General features: G+C 59.1%; 1 protein-coding gene across 2 annotated transcripts in view; it reads left to right on the top strand.

Annotated features, from left to right (window-relative positions):
* The window catches only part of CLCN7 (chloride voltage-gated channel 7), a 27,830-nt gene extending 6,462 nt beyond the window's left edge, over nt 1-21,368 (top strand). The window contains exons 2-25 of one of the 2 annotated variants that reach the window (XM_055090229.1): nt 2,075-2,146; nt 5,550-5,621; nt 5,716-5,781; nt 6,156-6,290; nt 6,523-6,630; nt 7,288-7,368; nt 8,247-8,309; nt 8,421-8,504; nt 9,007-9,100; nt 9,365-9,429; nt 9,823-9,939; nt 10,619-10,673; nt 11,011-11,071; nt 11,666-11,804; nt 12,611-12,704; nt 13,785-13,954; nt 15,218-15,269; nt 18,008-18,135; nt 18,322-18,407; nt 18,650-18,779; nt 19,348-19,407; nt 19,509-19,685; nt 19,950-20,030; nt 20,179-21,368. In XM_055090229.1, coding sequence (XP_054946204.1) covers nt 2,075-2,146; nt 5,550-5,621; nt 5,716-5,781; nt 6,156-6,290; nt 6,523-6,630; nt 7,288-7,368; nt 8,247-8,309; nt 8,421-8,504; nt 9,007-9,100; nt 9,365-9,429; nt 9,823-9,939; nt 10,619-10,673; nt 11,011-11,071; nt 11,666-11,804; nt 12,611-12,704; nt 13,785-13,954; nt 15,218-15,269; nt 18,008-18,135; nt 18,322-18,407; nt 18,650-18,779; nt 19,348-19,407; nt 19,509-19,685; nt 19,950-20,030; nt 20,179-20,265 — 2,277 coding nt within the window. In that variant the 3' untranslated portion in view covers nt 20,266-21,368. The remainder of the gene's footprint in view (nt 1-2,074; nt 2,147-5,549; nt 5,622-5,715; nt 5,782-6,155; nt 6,291-6,522; nt 6,631-7,287; nt 7,369-8,246; nt 8,310-8,420; nt 8,505-9,006; nt 9,101-9,364; nt 9,430-9,822; nt 9,940-10,618; nt 10,674-11,010; nt 11,072-11,665; nt 11,805-12,610; nt 12,705-13,784; nt 13,955-15,217; nt 15,270-18,007; nt 18,136-18,321; nt 18,408-18,649; nt 18,780-19,347; nt 19,408-19,508; nt 19,686-19,949; nt 20,031-20,178) is intronic. The other variant, XM_055090230.1, reaches the window with a different exon arrangement.
* Nucleotides 21,369-21,508: the final 140 nt, after the last annotated feature.

Raw genomic sequence — 21,508 nt, 5'->3', positions numbered from 1 at the left:
ATGTGGGATCCTCCCAGACCGGGGCGCGAACCTGGTTCCCCTGCATCGGCAGGCGGACGCGCAACCACTGCGCCACCAGGGAAGCCCCAGTTCTGCCTGTCTTTGCACGCCGTCTTCTCCGTGGAGACGTCCCTGTTCTGTGTTGCTGTGGACGGGCTGGCGACCAGCACAACTTTCCTGATGACTCGTGTATGCATGGGGAGCAGAGGCTGCAGCTCCGGGCCCCCTCCTGGGTTGAGTTCACTCTGGAACTGGGATCCTTTCTGGGCCAGTGGGCCAGGCACTCCTGCCCGTGCTTGGAGCTGGGGGGCCCGCCCTGCCTTTCTCATCAGGTTCAGCAGTTTGGAGGCATTGTCGATTGGTTTTTTGTTGTTGTTTGTTTTTTTTTTTTAACATTTTTATTGGAGTATAACTGTTTTACAATGGTGTGTTAGTTTTTGCTTTATAACAAAGTGAATCAGTTATACATATACACATGTTCCCATATCTCTTCCCTCTTGCGTCTCCCTCCCTCCCACCCTCCCTATCCCACCCCTCTAGGTGGTCACAAAGCACCAAGCTGATCTCCCTGTGCTATGCGGCTGCTTCCCACTAGCTATTTGTTTTGCTTTTGGTAGTGTATATATGTCCATGCCACTCTCGATTGTTTTTAAGAAAGAAAACAGCTATGTTTCTCTCCTCACCCACCCATTGTACCGATGTTTGCCGTATATACATAGAGAAAAGTGCAGTCACACGGTGGAGCAGGATGATGGTCTAGTGAACACACCTGACAAGTTACCACCTGTCATGGGGTGTGCAGTGCCCCCCGGAATGTCTCCACCCCTAACCTGGAACCCGTGTCTGAGACCTTTGCAGCTGTGGTCAAGTTACGACGTGGTCAGGCTGGTGTCCTCATGGGAGAGGAGAGACGCGTGTGCATGTATACACACACATACGAGGCCGGTGGCAACGGAGCAGAGGTTGGAGTGATATGGCCACAAGCCAGGGAATGAACACTAAGGATTGCCGGCATCCATCAGAGGCTGGAAGATCCTCCCCACGACCCTGAGAGGGGGCCCTCCCTGTTGACACCTCAAGTTTGGACTTGTGGCTCCAGAGCTTGGAGAGAACACGTTTCTTGTTTTTCAGACGCCTAGGCTGTGTGATTGGGCACAGCAGCCCCAGGAGGCTCGACATCCCCCAGTGGAGTCACCAGTGTCCCCAAAACCCCCTCGTCCCCCCTACCCCCCAGTAACCACCAGTAGCAGTAGGACTAGTGCTGCTGAATTAAACTTTCTGTGCTGGAGTCACTGTGTGCTCAGAGCTCTGGATGGCGGGCTCCGCGGTCCTTGTTCCTGCACTGCTTCGTGGTTTCCGCCAGAGGAGAGGCAGGGCAGGGCGCCCAGCTGCGTTTCAGAGGAGCACCGGGTCGTGTTTTCATGCTGTATGTTCCACACAGTGTTTGTGTCCTGCAGCGTGACTTATTTCTCTGAAATGCATCTGTGAGCAGCCTGTGTTTTGATCCCTAGTCCTGACCTCCACCATGCCTGGCAGTGGGCGTGAGGGCAGTCACGTGCCAGGGTGTCCGTCCTCTGTGGTTGACCTGCCCCTGTGCCCAGGAGTGCAGCCCCGCTTCAGAAAGATCCTGCCCCGGAAAGGGGCACATATCTGGGGGGCCTGCCTGGAGGCCTGTGATGGGTCCCCACCTGGTAGCCACTCAGTGTCATGATGGGGCTGCACAGAGAAAGATGGGGCTTGGAGATGGGGGGATAGAAAGGCTCCTGGAGGAGGGGCCCTCAATTGTTAGGGTTTTCCAGGCCAGGGAAGGAGGGTGGCCAGGAGGACACTGTAGAACAGGGGAGGGTGGGGCTTCCCATCTGGAGGGGGTGGGGCTTCCCATCTGGAGGTTGGGCTCCTCAGTGACAGGCTGTGGGTCATGGGGATGGGCCTGGGGTCCAGCGCTGGCCCTGCTGGAGTCTCCCACATGGCAGGCGTGGCTCTGTGCTCCACAGGCAGGACCAGGTGATGGGGTAGTGCACAGTGCAGCCCGGCCCCATAGCTAAGCGGCCTGTGATTTCTCTTCTGCTTCTAGTCGCCCCATTCAGCATTTTTCCGGATTGGACAGATGAGCAACGTGGAACTGGATGATGAGCTTCTGGACTCTGTGAGTGGTCATCCTTTCCCATTTTTGGAGCTCCTGCTCATGCCAGGCCCCTTCCTGGGAAAGTCAGGCCTGCTCTTGCGGAGCCACAGCCTAGCAGAAGGCAGACAGAAAAACTGAACAAGAGGATGGCAGACAGTGGCGGTTCTGTGCAGAGCATGGGGACAGAGTGATGTGCAGACAGTGGGGTCTGCAGAGCCTGGACGACCAGGGAAGGCTGCTCTGCGGGACCCTGTCCCCTGAGGCTGCCCAATGAGCAGAGGTTGGGGAGTACATGTCAGGCCATGACCGTTGAGCTAGCTGCTGTGTGCAGGCTGGGGGGCAGGTGCCATGGGCAGGTGTGGGGCCTACAGGAGGGCATCTCAGGGTGGTGGGCCCTTGGACATGGGTGATGTCCACTTCTCCTGCCCCTGTGCTGTGGTCAAACTGTCCAGCAGCTGCCAGGGGAGCATTTCCCGAAACCCCCTCCCCTAGACTTGCACTTGACTTCCTCCTTGGAGGTGGCTCATGGTTCCGACTTGCATTTCCCTGAGGCTGCTGGTACCGTGTGTCCTTCATGTCTTCTGGAGGAACTCTGTTCACACCCCGTGCATGTTTCTTAATCAGGTTGTGCTTTTATAATGAAGCTGTAAGAGGTCTTCATATACTTTAAACACAAGTTGCTCATCAGTTACAGGAATTGCAAAAACTTCCACTTGGTCCATAGGTGGTCTCCTCTCTTTCTGCCAGTGTCCTTGGAAACACAAAAGCTTTTAATTTTGATGAAGTCCGTTTGATCTGTTTTCTGTTGCTTGTGCTTTGGGTGTCATGTCTAAGAAACCATCACCTAAGCCAAGGTTACAAAGATTTGCTCGCCTTTTCTTACAAGAGTTCTATAGTTCAGATCTTTGATCTGTTTTTCACTAATTTTGTACATGGTATAAGATAAGGGTCCAGATTCATTCTTTTGCATATGGATGCTCAGTTTTCCCAGCACCATTTCTTGAGAAAACTACTCTTTCCCTGTTGAATTGTCTCAGCACCATTGTCGAAGGTCAGTTTTTGTGGGGGGTGTTTTTCGTTTTTTAAAAATTTATTTATTTATTTTTGCCTGCATTGGGTCTGCGTTACGGATTTGTTTCTGGGCTCTCAGTCTGTCCTTGCGCCCGGGCCACACTCTGCTAATGACTAGCTTTGTAGTAAGTTTCAAAAGTAGGAAGTTTGAATCATCCCACATCATTTTTCATTCTCAAGGAGGTTTTGCCTTTCGAGATCCCTTGCGTATCTCCATGTGGGGTTTAGGCTCAGCTTGTCAGTTTCTTCAGAAACGCCAGCTGGAATTTAGAAGTGGCATTGACTCTTAACATCAAATGTCCCGAGCCACAGTATAGCTTTCCATTTATTAACATCTTCAGTTTTTTTCAACAATGTGTTGCAATTCTTTGCGTACAAGTCTTACACTTTTTTGTTAAACGTATTTTAGGAATAAGTTTATTTTCTGTATCTTACTTTTTATGCTATTGTAAATAGAGTTGTTTTCTCTATCATTTTATTTTTTATTATTTTTTTTTTGTGTGGTACGTGGGCCTCCCACTGTTGTGGCCTCTCCCATTGCGGAGCACAGGCTCCGGACGCGCAGGCTCAGCAGCCATGGCTCACGGGCATGTGGGATCTTCCCGGATCGGGGCACGAACCCGTGTCCCCTGCATCGGCAGGCGGACTCTCAACCACTGCACCACCAGGGAAGCCCTCTCTATCATTTTAGATCGTTCATTGCAAGTGCGTAGAAATGCATTTGATTTTGTATACTGATCTTATGATCTTCAATCTTACTAAACTGATCTTCAATCTTACTAAATGTGTTATTAATACTAACTGTTTTTAGTGTACCTTTGGGGATTTTCTACACATAAGACCATGTCACCTGCAAAGAAGAGTTTCAGTTCCTTTCTAATCTGGATGCCTTTCACTTTTCTCTCTTGCCTGATTGCCCTGCTGGTAGAACCTCCAGGACAGTGCTGAGTAGAAATTCCAGAGCAGGCATCCTCATCTTGTTCCTGATCTCAGAGGAAGAGCTTCATTCTTTCACCACTGAGCATGATGTTACCTGTGGGTTTTTTATAGGTGTCTTGATCAGGTTGAGGAAGTTCCCTTTATTCCTGGTGGGTTTTTTTTGTTTTTTTTTTTTTTTGTGGTATGTGGGCCTCTCACTGTTGTGGCCTCTCCCGTTGCAGAGCACAGGCTCCGGACGTGCAGGCTCAGCGGCCATGGCTCACGGGCCCAGCCGCTCCGTAGCATGTGGGATCTTCCCGGACCAGGGCACGAACCTGTGTCCCCTGCGTCGGCAGGCGGATTCTCAACCACTGTGCCACCAGGGAAGCCCTATTCCTGGTTTATTGAGTGTTTTTATCACGGAAGGTTGAGTTTTGTCAGATGATTTTTGTGACTACTGAGGTGTTCATTTCATGTGGACTTGGTTCTTTATTCTATTGGAACAGTATCAAACTGTTTTTACTTTCATACCGACTCACCCTCTGATTGTCCAGACACCACCTGAGTGTCCTGCAGGTCAGTTTGTTCTGACCCTAACTGCCCGGCATCTGTGCAGACCCACAGGCTGAGGGCTTAGTCCCACGAGACCCCCCGACCTCAGATGCCAGTGACAAGTCCAGGCTGTCACCTGTGCTTCTGACTGACCAGCTGTATATCGGGGTTCACACGCCCCTTCCTCGGGTTCCATAACTTGCCAGAATGGCTTGCAGAACTCAGGGGAACACTTTGCTTATGTTACTGGTTTATCATAAAGGACATGACTTGAGAACAGCCAGGTGGGAGAGATGCCCCGGGAAGGTGTGGGAAGGGGTACAGAGCCCCCACGCCCTCCCTAGGAGCCACCTTCCCAGCACCTCCACATTCACCAGCTGGAATCTCCCTGAACCCCTCCATTTGGTGTTTGTGTGGAGGCTGCATTACACAGGCAGGACTGATTAAATCCTTGGCCGTTAGAGATGAGCTGCTTGCGTCTCCAGCCCACCAATCCCGTGATGGTCTTCCAGCCCCAGCCCAGACACACTCGTCACCCAGAGATGCCAAGGGGGTGGGTCAGAGGCCGGTGCCAGAACCTGGACGTGGACCACAGACTTCTTACACTAATTGCTTTTTGGGGGTCAACCCACCACACTAATTGCTTTATGGGGGTCAACCCGCTGTGTGTTCCTGGGATAAACCCGCCTGGCTGCGGCGTTGCAGTACCTGGCCTGCTGGTGTCCTGTGGAGCGTCTGTGTCTGCCAATTCCTACCTTGTGCTTGTCTAGCTTTGGGCTCAGGAGATTCCCTGCCCTGCGGGATGAGTGAGCATGGCCCCTTCCTCGTTCTGCTTCATTCTTACATATGCTGGGTTGTCAAGCTCTGCCTCTTCCTCCCGCAGGACACGGACCCCCTTCACCCCTTCCCCAAGGAGATCCCGCACAACGAGAAGCTTCTGTCCCTCAAGTATGAGGTGGGCCCCCCTACTCCCTGCCCTCTCCCATGGTGGCCGACCTGAGCCTGCGGGCTGGGGTCAGTTACCAGTGTGTCTGCTGCCCGGTCCGCAGAGCTTGGACTATGACAACAGCGAGAACCAGCTGTTCCTGGAGGAGGAGCGGCGCATCAATCACACAGTGAGTCTGGCAGGCAGCTGGGCCTCATGGCCGCGGTGTCCCCACCACCTCCCTCCCCTCTCGGCTCCAGCTGGTGTCCCAGAGTGAGCGCTGGCCGCTGCCCGGCGCAGAGACCCATGCGGGTGTCACATCATTACCACTGAGGAAGCGGTTGTGGCGGCTGGAGCGTCAGCATCCGGTTATGACCGGGTTGGGGAGTTCCGTCCCACCAGTGCTCCACGGCCTCTGAGATGTCGGTGGGGCTGCTCTTCCTGGGACTCAGGGTCCTGAGGGCAGCCCTGTGCGTGGTGGCAGTCACCAGAGCAGGCCACGATGGGACGTCCCACCTCCGCACCCTCCTGTGACAGCGCCCTCCCTCCTGCCCACTGCCGCAGGCCTTTCGGACCGTGGAGATCAAGCGCTGGGTCATCTGTGCCATGATCGGGATCCTCACGGGCCTCGTGGCCTGCTTCATCGACATTGTAGTGGAGAAGCTGGCCGGCCTCAAGTACAGGGTCGTCAAGGACAGTATCCTTTGTCTGTGGTTGACCAGAACTGGCGGGTCCACAGGAGGAGCCCCCACCCGTGTTATGCCATCGGCCGGGGGACGTGACTGGGCAGGGGCTGCATGTCTGGGGGTCAGGCTGTGTGGTGACCCTGAGATGCCCAGTACGTGCTCCAGGTCCCAGAGTCCAGAGTGCAGCCCACTGGGGAGTGGCGCCTGGGGGACAGCACCCCGCATGGTCCTTGACGAGCCCGGACATTGACAGGTTCACGGCGCGGGGCGGGCTGTCCTTCTCCCTCCTGCTGTGGGCCTCGCTCAATGTGGTCTTTGTGCTCCTGGGCTCTGTGATCGTTGCCTTCATAGAGGTAGGTGGGCCCCTCCACCGCTCCCCCACCACCTCCCGCAGCGACTGCCGGTGAGACTCACTGGCTATACTGCAGTGGAGTCCTTGCTAGGCATCAGGCAGTTCAGCCAAAACAAAGCCCACCTGGGGACCTGGGCCTTCCAACCCTGGCCCTGGCGGCCATGCCCATCCACCCGCACAGCCCCTCGCCCACTTCACGCAGCAGGGAGCAGAGGCAGTGTCCAGCCCAGGGGTCCGGGTGGAGGGACCCACCCGAGGGGTCAGATGCTCCTGGGGCACCCTTCCTTCCTGTGCCCCTTTGCTTTTCCCTCGGGGCGTTGGAAGGAAGAAGGGGCAGCGTCCAGGAGCTTCTGTCGGGGGTGCAGTGCAGTGTCCCCCAGAGGGTGCGACAGTGCTAGCCCCTCAGCAGGTGTGTGACGTAGGCCTCCCATCATCCTGGGCACCCCCGCCTGCCTCGGGGACACTGAGCCCTCCCATGCCCGAGGCGTTTCCTCCCCTCGGTGGTCGCTCTGTGTATCAGTGGGGAGAGCCGAGAAGCCCCTTCCCTGGGCGGCCTGGGCACTGCGTGGCGCGTCTTCCTGGGCCTGGTGGTGGCGGCGGCGGCGGCAGTGGCTGCTCACTCGGCCTGCGGACTCAGTGCTGGCGCCCCTCCTTCCAGCCGGTCGCTGCTGGCAGCGGAATCCCCCAGATCAAGTGCTTCCTCAATGGGGTGAAGATCCCCCACGTGGTCCGGCTCAAGGTGAGACGCGAGGCGGCCCCGCCGGGAGCTCAGGGCTTAGCCCAAGGGGCTTCCTTGCTTGCTGAGAAGTGTGTCGTTTGTCCACCTCCACCTCCAAAACTCGCCCAGACCCATGCTGTTTGCTGCTGACGAGCCTGCGTGTGGGTGTGCTGGCAGATTTTATGTGAACTTTCTTTGGAAAATGGTAAAATAGTCGTACATTCTGAATGAGGCAAAAATACTTGAAGGTACATCTGTCACGTTTGCAGCCACGTGGACATATTTTAAGTTCCATACGGTGGTTAGCATTTCAGAATGAGAGTAGCTGTGTTGAGTGGTGAGTTTTTTCCTTTTTTTAGAATTTTCCTTAATCTCATTGTGTGTGATCTTCTGGGTAACACACTGATTCCGAGGGGGTTGGGAGGTCAGGTTTCCTCCCGTGATCATTTCAGGGTGTGCAGCTGGCGTGCCTTGGTCTGGGGTTTGCTGGCGGCGTCTCTCCTGCTTTGTCTGGGGAGGAGGCACTCCGGGGAGCGCACAGGAGAGGGGGTGCCTGTGCTCCGTGCCCTGCAGCAGGAGGGCAGGGCCTGAGGTAGGTGCGGGTGCAGGAGCCTGGAGCCCGGAGCCCGAGGACGGAGCGACAGCTGCTGTTTGCGTGTCTTGTGTGTGTACATGACCGCCTGGGACAGAAGGGCTGAAGACATGGGCGTCAGGAGAGCATCAGCTGCCAGCTCCCCCTCCCCCAGGACGCCCACCTTGGGTGCTGGCCCCCTCTTTGGTGCTCATGCCTGCCAAGGGCTCACGTGATTAGGTCCCTTCCCATGGGCAGTTTGTCACTGAGGTTCTTGGACCACGTGTGGCCTTTAATCAGACTTGGTGCAATTTCCTGTGTGTTCCAGACCCTGGTGATCAAAGTGTCTGGCGTGATCCTGTCCGTGGTTGGGGGACTGGCCGTGGGGAAGGTAACAGAGTGCAGCTGCCCCTGCCTGAGTCCCTCTGCACCCACGGGGCCTGGGGCCGGTGTGTCCCCACGGAGCCACACCCATCTGAACGCAGCCATCTGTGCTTTCCAGGAGGGACCAATGATCCACTCGGGCTCCGTGATTGCTGCTGGGGTCTCCCAGGGGAGGTCCACGTCACTGAAGCGGGATTTCAAGGTGGGTCTTCCCTGCACCCACGTCCATGCCCCCAGGGCCCCTGCCTCCCCTGCAGCGTCCTTCCCTTCGCCTCTGAGGGTCCCTAGCATCCTGTCCACGGGGGCATTCTGTTGCCTTGGTGCTGTGGGTGAGTGTGCGTTTCTGCGAGGAAATGACTTGTAGCTATAAGCTCACAGGAATGCGTGGCCTAGAGAGGTCGGGAAGGTCATGTGTGTGGGCTGCCGGGGCTCAGTTCTGGTCCTTCTTGCACAAACCTCAGCGTTTAAATATTGCTGTGAATGGGTTATTTTCTCTGGATGTTGGTGGGCAGGCAAGCTGCCAGAGACCCGACTCTTCAGTCCTGTGGGTTGTGAGCCCCATGGTTGATGAGTGGCTTGTCCAGAGGCCTCCCCCTGTTCCTCCCTCCCCTCCCCCCTCACTTTTGGGCCCACCTCTCTCCTTTCTGATAGAAGTGCCCTTGGAGGCACTGACTGAGACCCTCTCTCTGTCTGTCTTGGTTCAGATCTTCGAGTACTTCCGCAGAGACACAGAGAAGCGGGACTTTGTCTCAGCAGGAGCTGCGGCCGGAGTGTCTGCTGCGTTTGGGGCCCCTGTGGGTGAGGAGGGCGGCCCTGCCTGGTCTGAGAGCTTGGTGACGGCCCATGTTGGGGGAGCCAGGCTCTCCCTGCTGTGAGAGGGGTGGTATTGGGGTTTATGGACTCAGTGCCTGGTGAGGGTGTGGGGTGGGCTTCTCAAGAGGCCCCGATGGCTGCCTCTGTCATTGGCTCAGTGTCCTGGGGTCTGGGGGCATGGGTGGCAGTGGGTGAGGGGCTGTCTGTGGCTGGGCGGGCACTTCAGGGCTGGGCCACTGACTGTTCCAGGTGGGGTCCTGTTCAGCTTGGAGGAGGGTGCATCCTTTTGGAATCAGTTCCTGACGTGGAGAATCGTAAGTGCCTGGGACGGCCACCTTCCCGAGGTCGGGCAGCCCTGGCACTGGGCCTCCGTGGCTGGGTGGACGCGTGGCTCTCGGCCCACACTGTGCGGTCTGCACCTGAGCTTCCTGTCCAGCTGGTGGGTCCCTGAGCCATTGGCCTGGTTCTCCTCCGTCCTCATCAGGACCCCAGGCCCCGCACACCTCCTTCCCCCGGCCGAGCCAGTGGGGCTCCGGGCCACCTTCCCTCAGCCTTCGGAGGGTCTAGGCGCTACCCAGGTGACAGGATGGGAGACAGCCCTTTCGCTGCAGCCCCTCTCCACCCTCTGGCCCTGGGCTCAGCCGCTGTACACACTGCCACAACTCATCACCACAGCTCTGACGGCACTGGTCTCTTTCCGCCTGCAGTTCTTTGCTTCCATGATTTCCACCTTCACCCTGAATTTCGTCTTAAGCATTTACCACGGAAACGTGTGGGATCTGTCTAGCCCTGGTCTCATCAATTTTGGAAGATTTGACACTGAGGTAACCCACTGCATCGCCCCCTTTTTTCTCTGGTTCTTTCTATGAGCAGGGCCCAGGTTGTTTACTCAAGGTTCAGCCTGAGAGCTGGGCTTCTGGAAAGGTCTAGCTGTTAACGGTGGGATAGGGCCCTTGTTAGCACTGGGGGCTGGAGGTGCTCCAGGAGGGTGCACGTGACCCGGCCGCGCAGGTTATGGCGCCCGTCAGCCAGCGGGCACTTCAGGGGTGGCTCAGGTGCCTGCAGACTGTCAGGCAGCATCACTAGACTGGTGGCCAGCACTCCTGCAGCAGTTTCTGGAGGCCGAGAGGCGCAGGCAGCGTTTCTGGGGCAGCCTGCGCTGTGCGCTGCCATCGCTGAGCCCAGGGAGCCGCTCGGGGGCTGGTCCTCACCTATGGACACGTCAGAGGTCCTGGGTGGCTAGGTCACCAGCATCCTCTTCCTTGCTTGTGGCCTCTCACTTATCCTTTGGCAAAAGCTCAGGCCGCCCCCCGGAGCCGCCATGTGAGGAGGCAGGCGGTCTGCCCGAGCACCCGGCGTTTCTCTCTGGGGGCCTCCTCGCCCTGCGGGAAAGCGCAGGGTTCCTGTGCACAGGTGTGTCCTGTGAAACGTCTGGTTCCGAGTCTGAGCAGGAGCTGGTGGCAGTTTTCCTCACAGAAGGTCTGCTCTCCTCCCTCTGCACAGACGATGGTGTACACGATCCACGAGATCCCCATCTTCATCGCCATGGGCGTGGTGGGTAAGGGCCGTCCCCGCGTGGGACAGCGCCGACCAGTGGGGACAGGGCCTGCGGGGCTCCAGGCCTGACCCGGCTTCGAAGGCCAGAGAAGCACGCGGTCTCTACCCCTGCTGGCTGTCCCAGGACCGCCCGGGGCAGCGGGGAGGGAGCCCGACCCTGGGAGGACCGGAGCCGCACTCTGGCTGATGACAGCCCCTTGGGAAGCAGACGGACCTGGGCAACACTCCTTACTCTGAAAGCCCGTGGGACGTGAGCCCTCCACCCAGCAGGCGGTTGCTGCCTGGGCAGCCTGCTCCTCTTCCCGAGTCCCGGACACGCAGCTCCTTCCTTGTCCCAGGTGGCATTCTTGGAGCTGTGTTCAACGCCTTGAATTACTGGTTGACGATGTTTCGAATCAGGTGAGAAACCTGTTCAGGGACTGAGTTGAGAGGTGTGGCCATGCAGGGCATCTGAAAACTGACCAATCATGGGCTCTTGCCCATGGGGTCATGTGGAAGCCATGTGCCAAGCACACTCCTCCACGATGGTTTGTATGTGACGGGACAGACCCACTCGGCAGGGGGATGGGTGGGGCCTGGAGGGTGGCCCCTGGCAGGGAAGGCACAGCCCATGGATCCGGCGCAGCCCTGGGTTGATGCTCTTCTGGGCCTCTCACGTCAGCGTCAGTGCGGTTTGTACGGGGCCGTCCTGACCTGGGCACGTTTGGTCCAACACAGGTCCTCTGCTGTTAGCAGAGCCATCATGGGAGCTCTCTGGTTTTCTGAAGCCTTAGGGGTGGGTCTTGGCATTCTTCTTTCTTGTCTTTTTGCACCAACTTAAAATGCGGTTGGGGAGCATCTGGGAGGCAGCCTGAGAGTGTTCAGGAGCCAGGACGGGTTGGTCATCAAATGAGCTCAGCATCCTGGATGGCTCTCCCGAGTCGCAGGCTCAGGTTGCCCTGGCTGCCGCCCCAGCCATCCCACAGCTCGGTCCACCCCAGCTCTTTGCTCCAGGTACATCCACCGGCCCTGCCTTCAGGTGATCGAGGCCATGCTGGTGGCTGCTGTCACGGCCACAGTCGCCTTCGTGCTGATTTATTCGTCCCGGGATTGCCAGCCCCTGCAGGGGAGCTCTGTGTCCTATCCTCTTCAGGTAGGCGGCCGGGGCAGGGGCAGGGCGAGCCTTCCCAGACATGGGTGGGTGCCACGTCGGCCTGGGGTCTCACCCCGGTCCTCTCAGAGCAGCGGCCTGACAAGTTCTGCAAGGGGACTGCGGAGGTGGGGTTGTGGGCCTGCAGACGGAAACTCACGTGCACACGCTTACCGTGGCACAACTCCCCACAGCCCCTGTGCCCGTCAGCGACGAGCAGGTGAACACGGTGTGATCCGTCCACACAGTGGGTTTCCTCAGTTGTAGGAAGGGTTGGAGCTCTGACACGTGCTCCCACACAGATGAACCTGGCAAACACTGCTGAGTGGAAGAAGCCAGACAGCAAGGGCCACACATCGTGTGGTTTCTGTTTATGGGAAACGTCCAGAACTGAAAGCAGTTGCTGGTTGCCGGTGGGTGTGGAGTGTGTACTCACAGGCCTGTCACAGATGTGGGTCTGGGGCGCATGGCTGGCTCTGCTGGGGCTGTGGGGTTGACCCACACAGCTTTGCGTGGAGCCCCTGCCCTGGTCAAGGCCTGCAGGGGCCCACAGTCTGCCCAGTGGACTGTGGGAGCGTGCTCCAAATGTGAGCCTTTGGATCCCTACGTGCCCTAGGGACAGACTCGCCATGCAGCCCCCGCCTGGCCGGATGGCTTCTGAAGCCCTCATTGGGCCAGGGTCTGGCTCTTGGGTCCTGCCTCCCCTCCAAGACAGCAGCCTGACCCCACCTGTTGTGTGCTTGGTGCCTGATGCTGTCCAGGCCAGGACACTGTGTCCCACTGGCCTGTTCTCTTTCCTGACTTTGCAGCTCTTCTGTGCCGATGGCGAGTATAATTCGATGGCTGCAGCCTTCTTCAACACCCCAGAGAAGAGTGTGGTCAGCCTTTTCCACGACCCCCCAGGTTTGTGCCCATGCTCCGCACTCTGTGCTGTCAGCCGCAGGTCCCCATGTGGGCCTGTCCCCTCTGGCCTGGTCTGCAGCCGGCCCACAGACACTGGGCCCAGGCCTGGCTGATGGCTTCTGGCCGAGTCCCCCCTGCCTCCCTGCAGGGCTGGGTGCACTGGAGTGCGGGGGCTGGCAGCCTGGGGTTGGCTGGTGGCCAGTGCTTGGGAGGGGCCCAGCCAGGCTCCCCACATGTCTCCTTCCCTCCCTGGAGGCCGTCCTGTCGTTCATTAAGACAGTCTCACCTCCAAGGATGAGTTTTTCTTCTGGGCACTGCTTGCAGAGGTCACTCTCGGTTAGCAAACAGCCTGGTGACTCGTATACCAGCGAGGCGCTTTGCCCAGCTTCACGTTCTTAATAACAAACAGGTTCATACTGGGCACAGACCTGCTTCCACTTCCCCTGTTTCAGTTCCGCGGGGTCGGGGCGGGGAAGAGGGGCACACCCCCGAGATCCAGAGTGGCTGCTGCAACGTGCTTGCCCGTCTGGGGGGGGGGGGAGGGAGAGAGAGAGGAGAGTGAGAGAGTGAGAGAGTGTGTGTGAGGGAGAGAGAGTGAGAGAGTGTGTGAGAGAGAGTGTGTGTGTGTGTGAGTGTGTGAGAGAGTGTGTGTGTGTGAGAGAGAGAGAGAGAGTGTGTGTGTGTGTGTGTGTGTGTGTGTGTGCCACTTCTGGAGTCATCTGGTGCAGGGTGGTGGCTGTGGTGGCCATGGTCTCCCTCCTGCACCCTCCCCTGACCCCTGGTGGTCTCAGTGCCACCCGTTTCCATGCAGACCTCAGCAGCCACCTTCCCTTGGCCCAGGTCACCGTCCTGCTGGCAGCTCTGGGCCCTGGTGGCCCCAGCTCCCCTCTACCCTTACCGCTGGGCTGCCGTGCTCACACTCTGAATTCTGGGCCCCCAAGACCCGGTACCCTGGCCTCTGAGAAGGGGGTGACTCTGGGGGTCTGGGTGTGACCAGGAGGCTGTGACGGGCTGCTGGGCAGGCAGCTCCACCCGGGGTTGAGTCCGCATGGCAGGCCCTGGCCAGCGCCCTGTCCGCAGGCTCCTACAACCCCATGACGCTCGGCCTCTTCACCCTGGTCTACTTCTTCTTGGCCTGCTGGACCTATGGGCTCACGGTATCGGCCGGTGTCTTCATCCCATCCCTGCTCATCGGAGCTGCCTGGGGCCGGCTCTTTGGCATCTCCCTGTCCTACCTCACTGGGGCTGCGGTGAGTGGGGGTCTTAGGGGCCAGCTGGGCTGGGAGGAAGGGGCGGTGTTCCCGGTGCCCACTAGGGCCACCATGGGCCAGAGCAGGGGTCATGAGTGCGTGTGGCCTTCAGGGAGGGCACGGGTGTTGGGAGAGAGTGTGGTGTGGAAGGATGGGGCAGGTGCAGGAGTTGGGGCCTGGAAGTGCGGTGTCCAGGCCTTGGCCCCGGAGCTGCCTCCTGGCTTCCTCCTCCCACCTGCATCCGTGGGCTCCTTGGTCTTTATTCTGTGAGTCTTCTATTTGCATCTTAGTTGTTCAAGTAAGACTTTTAAAAACTGTAAGAGATGCACAGCAAGCCTCCCCTCCCTGGGTCCAGGTCATGTGTCCCAGGTTTCCTTCCAGACACGGTTTTTAGTTTAGTTTTTTTTTTAATTGATATGTGACTCACGTACCATAAACCAGTGGTCCCCAACCTTTTTTGGCACCAGGGACCGGTTTCCTGGAAGACAGTGTTTCTGTGGATGGGGGTGGGGGGATGGTTCAGGCAGTAATGCGAGCGATGGGGAGCAGCAGATGAAGCTTCACTCGCTTGCCCACCGCCCACCTCCTGCTTCGCGGTCCAGTCCATGGCCCGGAGGTTTGGGACCCCTGCCATAAACTCCCTTTTTCTGTAAGTGAACGGTTGGGTGGCTCTTTAGCCTGTTCGCAGAGCTGTGTAACCGTGATCGCTGCTTAGTTCCAGGATGTTCTCATCACCCCAAAAAGAAACCTGTCCCCATTAAGCAGTCACGTCCATGTCCCCCTTCCCCAGCCCCTGGTGGCCACTAATCAGCTTTCTGCCTCCATGGATGTGCCTCTTCTGATTTTTGTAGGTTCATGAAATCACGCTTCATGGCCTTCTGTGTCTGGCCTCATTATTGAGCACCATGTTTTCAGGGCTCGTCCATGTTGCAGCACGAGTCTGATTTTTCACTCCTTTTTAGGCTCCCTGGTGTGGCACAGGCATTTGTGCACAGACTCTGGTCACTGCACGCGGGGTGCCCCCCTGCACCCCGGCCTTAGTGCACACCCTCCTGTCTTAGGCTGCCGAGTTCTGCAGGTGGCAGAGTTCATTCAGTGCATCCCTGAGCGGGCACGGCTAGGGTATTTACAAACTCAGGTGATGCTGCCACTGACCATTTTTTGTGTAAACTGTAGGATTTCCTCCTGGGCCCAGTGCTGTCAGTGCATCTTGGTGGGTTTGGCTGCCACTTTCCCCCAGCATCCCCTCTGTCTTCCCTGCAGGTCTGGGCAGACCCTGGCAAGTATGCCCTGATGGGAGCAGCTGCCCAGCTGGGTGAGTACTGGCTGCGGCATGGGCATCCGGAGGTCAGGAGGGCCACTCTCTCAGCGTGTGGCTGGGCAGGGTCACTGTCCCCATCTGGTGCTATCGGGGGGCGCCGGTACACGGGGTTGTATGGACAGAGTGGGAGCTGCACAGGGAACACGGCAGGGGGACACGGGAGGGGCCAGCGGCACAGCAGAGGCTCGTGCCCCCCCAACCCTCCCTTCCCCTCCCCACCTCCTGGCAGGTGGGATTGTGAGGATGACGCTGAGCCTGACAGTCATCATGATGTAGCCCACCGGCAACGTGACCTACAGCTTCCCCATCATGCTGGTGCTGATGACCGCCAAGATTGTGGGGGATGTCTTCATCGAGGTGCGGCCTGTGGGAGAGGCCGCCTGCCTTGCTTGCCCCCGCTCTGCGGCCCCTCCCCGTGCCCCTGGCCTCGGAGCCTGAGGCTGGTGTGTGCCACTTCTGGAGTCATCTGGTGCAGGGTGGTGGCTGTGGTGGCCATGGTCTCCCTCCTGCACCCTCCCCTGACCCCTGGTGGTCTCAGTGCCACCCGTTTCCATGCAGACCTCAGCAGCCACCTTCCCTTGGCCCAGGTCACCGTCCTGCTGGCAGCTCTGGGCCCTGGTGGCCCCAGCTCCCCTCTACCCTTACCGCTGGGCTGCCGTGCTCACACTCTGAATTCTGGGCCCCCAAGACCCGGTACCCTGGCCTCTGAGAAGGGGGTGACTCTGGGGGTCTGGGTGTGACCAGGAGGCTGTGACGGGCTGCTGGGCAGGCAGCTCCACCCGGGGTTGAGTCCGCATGGCAGGCCCTGGCCAGCGCCCTGTCCGCAGGCTCCTACAACCCCATGACGCTCGGCCTCTTCACCCTGGTCTACTTCTTCTTGGCCTGCTGGACCTATGGGCTCACGGTATCGGCCGGTGTCTTCATCCCATCCCTGCTCATCGGAGCTGCCTGGGGCCGGCTCTTTGGCATCTCCCTGTCCTACCTCACTGGGGCTGCGGTGAGTGGGGGTCTTAGGGGCCAGCTGGGCTGGGAGGAAGGGGCGGTGTTCCCGGTGCCCACTAGGGCCACCATGGGCCAGAGCAGGGGTCATGAGTGCGTGTGGCCTTCAGGGAGGGCACGGGTGTTGGGAGAGAGTGTGGTGTGGAAGGATGGGGCAGGTGCAGGAGTTGGGGCCTGGAAGTGCGGTGTCCAGGCCTTGGCCCCGGAGCTGCCTCCTGGCTTCCTCCTCCCACCTGCATCCGTGGGCTCCTTGGTCTTTATTCTGTGAGTCTTCTATTTGCATCTTAGTTGTTCAAGTAAGACTTTTAAAAACTGTAAGAGATGCACAGCAAGCCTCCCCTCCCTGGGTCCAGGTCATGTGTCCCAGGTTTCCTTCCAGACACGGTTTTTAGTTTAGTTTTTTTTTTAATTGATATGTGACTCACGTACCATAAACCAGTGGTCCCCAACCTTTTTTGGCACCAGGGACCGGTTTCCTGGAAGACAGTGTTTCTGTGGATGGGGGTGGGGGGATGGTTCAGGCAGTAATGCGAGCGATGGGGAGCAGCAGATGAAGCTTCACTCACTTGCCTCCTGCTGTGCAGCCTGGTTCTTAACAGGCCGCGGACCGGTACCGGTCCACAGACTGGGGGTTGGGGACCCCTGTTCTAAAGAACCGATAATAGTATTATAAAGTATTTTTTTCTCTCAGGAAGTTTCAGTTCAGGCAGTAATGCGAGCGATGGGGAGCAGCAGATGAAGCTTCACTCGCTTGCCCACCGCCCACCTCCTGCTTCGCGGTCCAGTCCATGGCCCGGAGGTTTGGGACCCCTGCCATAAACTCCCTTTTTCTGTAAGTGAACGGTTGGGTGGCTCTTTAGCCTGTTCGCAGAGCTGTGTAACCGTGATCGCTGCTTAGTTCCAGGATGTTCTCATCACCCCAAAAAGAAACCTGTCCCCATTAAGCAGTCACGTCCATGTCCCCCTTCCCCAGCCCCTGGTGGCCACTAATCAGCTTTCTGCCTCCATGGATGTGCCTCTTCTGATTTTTGTAGGTTCATGAAATCACGCTTCATGGCCTTCTGTGTCTGGCCTCATTATTGAGCACCATGTTTTCAGGGCTCGTCCATGTTGCAGCACGAGTCTGATTTTTCACTCCTTTTTAGGCTCCCTGGTGTGGCACAGGCATTTGTGCACAGACTCTGGTCACTGCACGCGGGGTGCCCCCCTGCACCCCGGCCTTAGTGCACACCCTCCTGTCTTAGGCTGCCGAGTTCTGCAGGTGGCAGAGTTCATTCAGTGCATCCCTGAGCGGGCACGGCTAGGGTATTTACAAACTCAGGTGATGCTGCCACTGACCATTTTTTGTGTAAACTGTAGGATTTCCTCCTGGGCCCAGTGCTGTCAGTGCATCTTGGTGGGTTTGGCTGCCACTTTCCCCCAGCATCCCCTCTGTCTTCCCTGCAGGTCTGGGCAGACCCTGGCAAGTATGCCCTGATGGGAGCAGCTGCCCAGCTGGGTGAGTACTGGCTGCGGCATGGGCATCCGGAGGTCAGGAGGGCCACTCTCTCAGCGTGTGGCTGGGCAGGGTCACTGTCCCCATCTGGTGCTATCGGGGGGCGCCGGTACACGGGGTTGTATGGACAGAGTGGGAGCTGCACAGGGAACACGGCAGGGGGACACGGGAGGGGCCAGCGGCACAGCAGAGGCTCGTGCCCCCCCAACCCTCCCTTCCCCTCCCCACCTCCTGGCAGGTGGGATTGTGAGGATGACGCTGAGCCTGACAGTCATCATGATGGAGGCCACCAGCAACGTGACCTACGGCTTCCCCATCATGCTGGTGCTGATGACCGCCAAGATTGTGGGGGATGTCTTCATCGAGGTGCGGCCTGTGGGAGAGGCCGCCTGCCTTGCTTGCCCCCGCTCTGCGGCCCCTCCCCGTGCCCCTGGCCTCGGAGCCTGAGGCTGGGAGAAAGACTGGTGGTCTGCGGCCACCGCGAGGGAGGGGGCCCTGTGGAGGCTGCCCCGCAAGCAGCCTGTTGCATGGCTGTGCCCGTCCTCTCCCCAGGGCCTGTATGACATGCACATCCAGCTGCAGAGTGTGCCCTTCCTGCACTGGGAAGCCCCAGTCACCTCACACTCGCTCACTGCCAGGTACCCCTCCCCAGGGCAGGCCTGCAGGTTTGGGGGTGGGTGCTGGACGCCCCAGAAGGCTTCGTGGGGGCAGCCTGGAGCAGGACGTGGGTGCCGGGCTGGTTCCCCTGGGGCAGCACCTGGGGGTCTGGGCTCCCGGCCCACCTCGTCTCCAGGTTTCCTGAGTCTGGCCACTTCCTGCATGTTGAGCTGTTCGGGAAGCTCCCTCAGCCCCGTGGTGGATCACAGCGTGTCTTCCACAGGGAGGTGATGAGCACACCAGTCACCTGTCTGCGGAGGAGGGAGAAGGTGGGCATCATTGTGGATGTGCTGAGCAGCACGGCGTCCAATCATAACGGCTTCCCCGTGGTGGAGGATGCCGACGGCACGCAGGTACCACCCAGCTGCAGGAAGCCAGGCTCGTCATCTGTGCCGGCGAGTGGGACGTGTTGGGGGGCATGGTTCCCGTGAATGTGGATACCCTGCTCTGGGGTTTCTGGTAGAATTCTGCTGGTCACACGGCTGTGAAGACAGGTCCGTGTGAGCGCTGTCCCCGCAGCTTGGGTAGTTATTGATGCGCCTGTGTGTCCTGTGGTCACACCCCAAGCTGCACCCCCAGCTGAGGAGTCGCAGCTGTGCCTGTCAGGAGGTCCTGATGGAAGGTGCAGCGACATCTGGGCCACGGTCTGCTTTTTGCCCCCACAAATGCTATGGTCTCTCGGCACCTCGTGTTGGGGTCCTGCCTCCCCTCCTGGGCATTTGGGGATCCGTGAGCCTGTGCGGGTGAAATGCCTGCAGCAGGGCCAGTGCCCATAGGCAGCCAGCATCGCTGGGGACCCTGGCTGGAGCCCCCAGGCATCTCGGTGCTGTTGCCTGGCCCCTCTGGCCTAGCTGGCAGGGCGGGCCCTAGGTCCCAAGTCCCAGGTCCCCCGCAGACAAGGGTGTTTTGTTTCTTGTGCAGCCAGCCCGGCTCCAGGGCTTAATCCTGCGCTCCCAGCTCATCGTCCTGCTCAAGCACAAGGTAGGCTGTCGGGGGTGGCGGGAGAAGGGAGTGGCAGGAGATGCCAGGCAGGGCCCTGGGCTCTGAGGCGCTGCCACCCACTGCCTGCCCCCCGCCCACAGGTGTTCATAGAACGCTCTTGTATGGGCCTGCTACGGCGCCGGCTGCGGCTGAAGGACTTCCGCGATGCCTACCCGCGCTTCCCCCCCATCCAGTCCATCCATGTGTCCCAGGACGAGCGGGAGTGCACCATGGACCTCTCCGAGTTCATGAACCCCTCCCCCTACACGGTGCCCCAGGTGCCGCAGGGGTGGTGGGGGGCAGGGGCCTGACCCCCACTTCCAGAGCCTCGTGCAGCGACCACCCCTCGCGGTGTTCTGGCTTCACTGGCCATTGTGGACAAGGGTGGGGGGCGAGCTCTGTAGGAGGGTGGAGGTGGCTACAGAGCAGGATGTGCTGGCTGAGGCGGGGGGTGTGGCAGGGGGGCGGCGGGTCCTGCCCCACTCCTGTCCCGGGGTAGGTCAGGGGCCAGCGGGCGAGCTGAGGCTGCGTCTACATTGCAGGAGGCATCCCTCCCGCGGGTGTTCAAGCTGTTTCGGGCCCTGGGCCTCAGGCACCTGGTGGTGGTGGACAACTGCAATCAGGTGATGGGGGAGCCCCCTGCCTGCTGCCTACCAGCCTGCCTGCCCACCCGCAGGGCTCCCCCAGACAATGCTGTCCTCCGCATGCAGGACAGGGGCATCCACAGAGGCAGAGGCCGCTGGATCCCATGACCTGGCTTTGCTCCCACAGGTGGTCGGGCTGGTGACCAGGAAGGACCTCGCCAGGTACCGGCTTGGGAAGGGGGGCCTAGAGGAGCTCTCTCTGGCCCAGACGTGAGGCCCTGGTCCCTCCCCTGAGGGAGGCAGCGGCGGATCCAGCGTCCTCCAGACCTCGGGGACAGCACAGCCAGTGTGTGACACATGTGGTCTCTTCGTGTTCTCAGTGCCCCCCCTCCCCCACCCCCGACCTCATTCCCTCACCCTCCAAGATTTCACACGCCAGCCTCCTGTTTCCTGACTTCGAGGAGTCAGTTTGTAGAACTGCTGCTCTTTTTCTGAGAGACCGCGAGTGTGCGTATGTATCTGCATGTGTGTGCACGTGTGACAGCTGGCAGGCTGGGCCCTGTGGGTCCGAGTACTGCAGCCCCCAGGACGGGCCCATTGCCTGGAAGCACTGCACCCTAAGCACCGCCAGCTGGAGGCCTGGGCGACTCGAGGCTGCAGCAGAGGCCTCTGGTCCTGTCCCTTTCAGCCCTCAGCTCAATTTGCAGCCGTGAGATTTGGGGTCTGGGCAGAAACACAAGCTGGACTTATGAAGGTGAGGGCTCAGGGGAGCAGGACCACCTGGAGAGCAGATCCTGGAGCCGCACTCCCAGACACCCGTGCACCCCAAGCCACACCTACTTGGTGCAGTGGACTCTGAGCCAGGGTCTGGGCCAAAGGGGAGAGCTGAGACCTTCCTGTGGGCCTGGACCCCCAAGTCCAGCCACGCCTCTATCACAGCACCCGTGTGGACGGCACAGGGAAGAAGGGTCTTCTCAACACACGGGGGCCCCACGGGCCACTGAGGACCCCCAGCCCTGAGCGATGTTCCGGGGCAGCTCTGCTTCCAGTGTTGGGGGCAGGTTGTTTCTGGGATGAACTGGCGAGCCCAGAGCAGGGATGCACCCCTCCCAGACTGGGCAGTGCCAGATTTGGGATCCTGTGTCCCCAGTGCCCCACGGGACATTTTTTCTAAAGTGACTCACGTCTCCAGCCCACTTCTGTGATGAGGTCCATGGATGCCTTTGTGGTAGGTTGGTGGGCACTCCACCTGGGTTTTAGCCCCTTTCAAGGGGATGGGGCCTCGAAAGTCCTCTTCCTTTCTGTCAGGGGAGCCCTCCATGGGGGGCACAGGGGTCCAAGTGTGGGGATCTGAATGGGAGAAATAAAGGAATTGTACCCAGACAACTGGTGTCAGCTTCTTGTTCTCATCCAGCGTGGACCACAGTCCAGTTTCCCAGGATTCACAGGCCTACTGGGGGGCAGGGCAACCCAGGATGCCACCCTCCTTCATGTGTGGTGCAGGTAGGCAGTGCCCC

The sequence above is a fragment of the Physeter macrocephalus genome, chromosome 14, assembly GCF_002837175.3.
Source record: "Physeter macrocephalus isolate SW-GA chromosome 14, ASM283717v5, whole genome shotgun sequence".
In the NCBI taxonomy this organism is placed as follows: Eukaryota; Metazoa; Chordata; class Mammalia; order Artiodactyla; family Physeteridae; genus Physeter; species Physeter macrocephalus.
This window is presented reverse-complemented; position numbering and strand designations above follow the sequence as displayed.